The 6435-nt window shown below is 44.9% G+C and overlaps 1 protein-coding gene across 1 annotated transcript in view; it reads right to left on the reverse strand.

Moving 5' to 3' along the window:
- Window positions 1–6435, reverse strand: part of LOC311262829 (myosin light chain kinase, smooth muscle-like) — a 56138-nt gene that overhangs the window by 29100 nt on the left and 20603 nt on the right. The window contains 2 exon segments of the mRNA XM_084362571.1: window positions 1344–1460; window positions 5246–6102. Of these exon segments, the coding sequence (XP_084218697.1) occupies window positions 1344–1460; window positions 5246–6102 (974 nt within the window).

The raw sequence follows: 6435 nt of genomic DNA on the forward strand, positions 1-6435 counted from the left end.
ATTCAGCCTCAGCTGTGATTCAGCTGAACACTACATGTTTCTGATAATTACTGTTTGTGTTGATATATTCTAATTACAGGAAACTCCAATTACACAGAGACTCCTGAGGAATCCTGGGAAATGAGGAGGAGGAGCAGCAGGAGGAGGAGGAGCGGGAGGAGGAGCAGGAGGAGGAGCAGCAGGAGGAGGAGGAGGAGGAGCGGGAGGAGGAGCAGGAGGAGGAGCAGGAGGAGGAGCAGCAGGAGGAGGAGGAGGAGGAGCGGGAGGAGGAGCAGGAGGAGGAGCAGCAGCAGGAGGAGGAGCGGGAGGAGGAGCAGGAGGAGGAGCAGGAGGAGGAGCAGCAGGAGGAGGAGGAGGAGGAGCGGGAGGAGGAGCAGCAGGAGGAGGAGGAGGAGCGGGAGGAGGAGCAGGAGGAGGAGCAGCAGCAGGAGGAGGAGCAGCAGGAGGAGGAGGAGCAGCAGGAGGAGCAGGAGGAGGAGCAGCAGCAGGAGGAGCAGCAGCAGGAGGAGGAGGAGCAGGAGGAGGAGCAGCAGCAGGAGGAGGAGCAGCAGGAGGAGGAGGAGCGGGAGGAGGAGCAGCAGGAGCAGCAGGAGGAGGAGCGGGAGGAGGAGCAGGAGGTCTCCTCTGCTAAATCAAACATATGGGAGCTGGACGATGTTACAGTTCAGACTGAGGCTGTTTCAGTTTGAAGCAGAAAGTTGTTGATCTTTTGACGGATCAGGAAATTCAAGAAACATTTAAAGTTTCACTATAATATGTAATGACGAAGGACAGACAATTAAAATCGTAGATTTTTGAATGGAGTTTGGTGACGTTCTGTCTTCAGAATGATAAGTGATTGTTAATGAGTTTTAAACTATTTGATACTTAAATGACAAAGTTATTTATCATCCTCTGAAAACAGAACAGCACACAAACAAAACTCAAATCATTTCTGAGAACAGCAGCAACATTTCTGAGAACAGCAGGAACATTTCTGAGAACAGCAGGAACATTTCTGAGAACAGCAGGAACATGTCTGAGAACAGCAGGAACATGTCTGAGAACAACAGGAACATATCTGAGAACAGCAGGAACATTTCTGAGAACAGCAGGAACATGTCTGAGAACAGCAGGAACATGTCTGAGAACAGCAGGAACATTTCTGAGAACAGGAACATTTCTGAGAACAACAGGAACATTTCTGAGAACAGCAGGAACATGTCTGAGAACAGCAGGAACATTTCTGAGAACAACAGGAACATATCTGAGAACAGCAGGAACATGTCTGAGAACAGCAGGAACATATCTGAGAACAGCAGGAACATTTCTGAGAACAGCAGGAACATTTCTTTAGATCTTACCGTCGACGAGAACTGTACAGGAACACTCGGCTCTCCCTGCTGAGCTCTCAGCTCTGCATTTGTACTGTCCTTCATCCTCTGGGAGAGCTTTGTCTATAGTCAGAGAGCACAGGCCGCCTGCAACACAACACACAACACGTCACACAACACATTCTCACATATTATGTTATAATGCTAACCTTATTTTTCTTCATGCTAAACTTATATTTTATGATTTTCTTGCACTCCTTTATATCCTGTTGGCTGGTTCAATCTACAGCAAAGCATCATGGTCTATAAGATCATCATCTGTTTGCAGCCTGGCTGTCCTGTGAGAACATCCAACAGGTTTTTAAAGAGTTTATTTAGCTGAAGAACATGAAGGAACACCTCATCCTTCAGTTTATCACAAAGTCAACATCACAAGACTCTGAACATACAGGAGACATACAGGACATACAGGACATACAGGACATACAGGAGTCATACAGGACATACAGGAGACATACAGGACATACAGGAGTCATACAGGACATACAGGACATACAGGACATACAGGAGTCATACAGGACATACAGGACATACAGGAGACATACAGGACATACAGGACATACAGGACATACAGGAGTCATACAGGACATACAGGACATACAGGAGACATACAGGACATACAGGAGTCATACAGGACATACAGGAGTCATACAGGACATACGGGACATACGGGACATACAGGACATACGGGACATACAGGAGACATACGGGACATACAGGAGACATACAGGACATACAGGACATACAGGAGACATACAGGAGACATACAGGACATACGGGAGACATACAGGACATACAGGACATACAGGAGACATACAGGAGACATACAGGACATACGGGAGACATACAGGACATACAGGACATACAGGAGACATACAGGAGACATACAGGACATACGGGAGACATACAGGACATACAGGACATACAGGATGTAGCCAGGTACAAGAGAGTTGCAGCTTCAATAAATTACTGACAATGAATGACCGCTAATCACACAAGACCACCTGACTGTATTAGAGTAGAAGTACTTAGTTACTCCACAACCTAACCAGAGTATAAATAACCTGACAGACCTGCTGACGTAAAAACATAAAGTGAAACGTTAAAATAACGTTAATAAATAATGTTAACGTGAAGGTTCATCTTCACTTCAGCTGTCTGAGGTCGTCTCAGTGACCTCTGACCTTTAACATGTGATACGAGTCACACACACACACAGTGCTGGATCAGGGGCTGTCCTGCAGACTGAAATAACAGGAGGGGGATTACACACACACACACACACACACACACACACACACACACACACACACACACACACACACAGGGAATCCTCAGGCAGTGTCCTCGTCTGTTCATAAATACAACACACACACAGACATGTACAGATTTAGCAGCAGCTCGTTAGCCCTCACGACATCACTGTGTGTTTCCATTGTTGTGAGGACATGAGGCTGCTAAAGGAACAATACGTGTACAAATAAACAACAGGATGGACACACTCAGTTTAAATGTTACATGTGTTCATGTTAGCTTCAGCAGGCTAACCTCAGTGTTAGCATCTACAAAAGGCTAATGTCAACGTTGGCTTATCTAACTAGCAGGTTGTATGTTTTAGTTAATTAAGCACAGTATATATTTCACAGCTAAGACGCAACAAAAGGTGATGGCTAGCTTACGTCTGTGTAACATGAAGATGATGTTTGAGCAGCTGAAACATTCAGTTTTCAGATCTGATCAAATTAAATTAAATTAAACAGCTAATTCAGGTGACACGTTACTCTACTACAGGTCCACAGATGTGACGTCAACAGTTGGACTCTTCTTGATGAAACTACTACGATCTAACATTTGTTCAAACTGGAGAAGAAAAATGTAAACAACATACATTAATTATAACAGTATGAATGATGATGACTTAAAGTTACAGGTTGCTATAGAGCAGTAATGTAGGATGTGCTGAAGTATCTGCACAGAAACAGTTTAACGCTCTGAGTTTTATTACACTTTGTTTCTTTGTTTCCTAAAGTTGAAGTTCTTTGAATGTCAACAATCTAAAGATTTCGTTTACTGCGACAGGAAATGAGACAAACAGAAAATCTGAGATATTCAAGAAACCAGCTTTGACACATGAAGTAACTCTTCCTCCTTCAGGACTTTAATCTGAAACAGGGTTTGATTCAAGTTCCTGACTTCAGGCATTACAGTGGTTCAGTATTGATCCTGTGTCTCCTGTTTAAATCTTTAAAACAATGAATGGCATCTGGTGCTGTGCATGAAGCTGACTCCTTCTCTCTCTTCATTGTTGATTATTTATAACTCATAACTATTTTTCCAGACAGTCGTCGTTGTGACAGACAGTTTTAACCTGAGCAGCAGCGGTGGACGTATCCTGGCTACATTTCCCACAATGCACTGGGACTGTGTTTTTCATCAGAACCTCCTTGCTTGGATAACAGCCATGTCTCCACACCTCCAGGTTGCACACACACACTGCATGAGGGACATCTGTAGTCTGATGACATCACTGTGACATCACTGTGACATCACATGACCAAACACTACAGCTGGAAACTGATCAGCATGCAGATTATCAGTGGAGCTGAATGATTATCTGATTAATCAAGATATTCAGTTTATGGCAACATTTTACATTATGTCCCGCGATTTACAGCATATATTCAGTAATAAATATAATATTAATAAGTAATATGGTTAATAACACAGCATCATGAGGTGTAAGGAGAGCGACATGTTTATAACTCTGAGGCTGCTGTATTAACAGATAACGAGCAATAATTATAACAACAGACGTTATAACTGTTGACTGAAATACTTAACAACAATAAACACTTTATCTGTTTACAGCTACATTATATTGTGTTATTTACCATTTAATTAATAAACTAGACATTTGAAGAAAGGGCTGCAACAAGTGATTGTTTTTGTTATGATTAATCTGCTGATATTATTCTAGATCCATAGATTGATCACTTGTTCTATAAAACTGTAGAAAATCATAAAAAATGTCCAGCTCAGTCTCTAACAGGATGTCTTTAAATGTTTATGATATTCTGTTTAATATGACATGAAAACATATTAGAGCAGCTGAAAACAGCTTGTTCTGACACTTCTGCATCAAAAGTTACTTTAATGATTGATTATTAAAATAGTTATAGACGATACTGTGGATGGATTAATCTACAACTAAACGACTAATCGTTGCAGCTTGAAGACGTCATCTTGGACATTAGACACTATTTTCAACCCTGCAGATGAAATGATTAATCAAGTAATCAATAAAAAATCATCAAAAATTGAAATAATCTTTAGTTGAGTCTCTTTAATAAACAGCAACAACGAAAAAGAAACCTAATCTGAGATTTCTCTTTGGGAATGAATCGGTGCCGGTCCTCATGAGTATAGTAAGACAAACTGTGTGTGTGTGTGTGTGTGTGTGTGTGTGTGTGTCCTATGTAAAGCGATCTGTTCCCATATGAAATACCAACAATAGTCTGTCGCTGTCACACATCACATCCTGTCTCTCTCTTTCTATTGTTCCAGATCTGCTTTCTATTAATAGAGTCTGAATCCTCTGAGCTCATCAACAGTTGGTTCAACACAAAATGTTTCACGTCTCCATCTTCACTCCACAACACTGATCTTCACTCCACAACACTGATCTTCACTCCACAACACTGATCTTCACTCCACAACACTGATCTTCACTCAAACTCACACAACTTTATTTACAATCCAGACGAGATCCTAAAGTTTGCACAGAAATGTTAAATTTCACTCTGAGCAGGTGTTGGTCTGTGATTGATGTTTTTCTGTGATTGATGTTTGTGTGTGTGTGTGTGACCTCTGACCTTCGTTTGCGAGGATGATGAACTTGGAGGGTTTGATGGTCTTCCCGTCCAGCGTCCAGACGACGGTGACACCTGCTGAGTCGGTGGAGTTGAGGCGACACTGCAGCCGGAGCCGCTGCCCGTCCAGCACCGTCACATCACTCAGCTTCTCCACAAACTCCGGCTCCTTTCCTCCTCCACCGCTCTTCTTCTCGTTATTCCCTCCATCCACGCAGTTGTTCACCGCCGTCTTCCCGTTCTCTTCGGGGCTCGGCTTCTTCTTGTTGGCGAGGACAGAGCGGAAGTCGTTGGCGTTCTTTGCGGGTGTCTCTGCAGGTTTGTTGTTGCCAGCGGCGCCTTTCTTACCCAATACGGATCGGAAGTCGACCTGCTGCGAGGAGTTCCCCTTGTTCTCCTCCGTCTTGGCTTTGACGCCCTTGAGGTTGGCCTTAAAATCCATCTGATGGTGGTAGAGGTGCTTGGCGGCGGTGGCGGCGAGGCCGACCTCCCTCGGCTCCTCTTCCTGGTTGTGTTTGGCGTTAAAAGCTCGGCGTCCCAGAAGGGAGCGGAAGTCGAGCTGCTGCGCCTCCCTCTGTCGCAGCTCCTCTTCGCCGCGCTCCCTGGTGTCCACACAGCGCTTGAGGAGACCTCGAGGAGCGGCTGAGTCCTGGTCGCCCTCCTTCTTCTTCTCCTCCTGGTGCAGGTGCAGGAGTCCCTGGTTCTCCTTCTGCTCCTGGTTGGCCTCCTGCCACTGCCGACTGACACCAACACTGCTGCTGCTTCTCTGCTCCGCACCTCCTCCTCCTCCTCTGGCACCTCCTCTAAGCGCCGCGGTCCCACCAGCTGCTCCTCCTCCTCCTCTTCCTCCTGCTGCAGGGCTGGACGAACGAGCACAGAGACAGATGGAGTGAAAGAGGAGAGAGAGGGGGAGAGAATAAACAGAGCTGGGTTAAAGCCCCTCCAACAAGAGGCTCCGCCCCCTGCAGAGGGGTGAGGGGGTGAGAGAGGGGAGGAAGAGGACCTCGACTCTAAATGTTCATGTTACATCACAAGTGACTCGACGGCCCTAATATGGACATACACCCAGAACAGCCTGAACACACACACACACACACACACACACACACACACACACACACACACACAGTCGTCCCAGTTACTTTACTCTTTATCGGCTGTTTTTTGTTATTTCACTGGTTTTGTTTCAAAGT

Source organism: Pagrus pagrus (assembly GCF_965226575.1).
Source record: "Pagrus pagrus genome assembly, chromosome: 9".
In the NCBI taxonomy this organism is placed as follows: Eukaryota; Metazoa; Chordata; class Actinopteri; order Spariformes; family Sparidae; genus Pagrus; species Pagrus pagrus.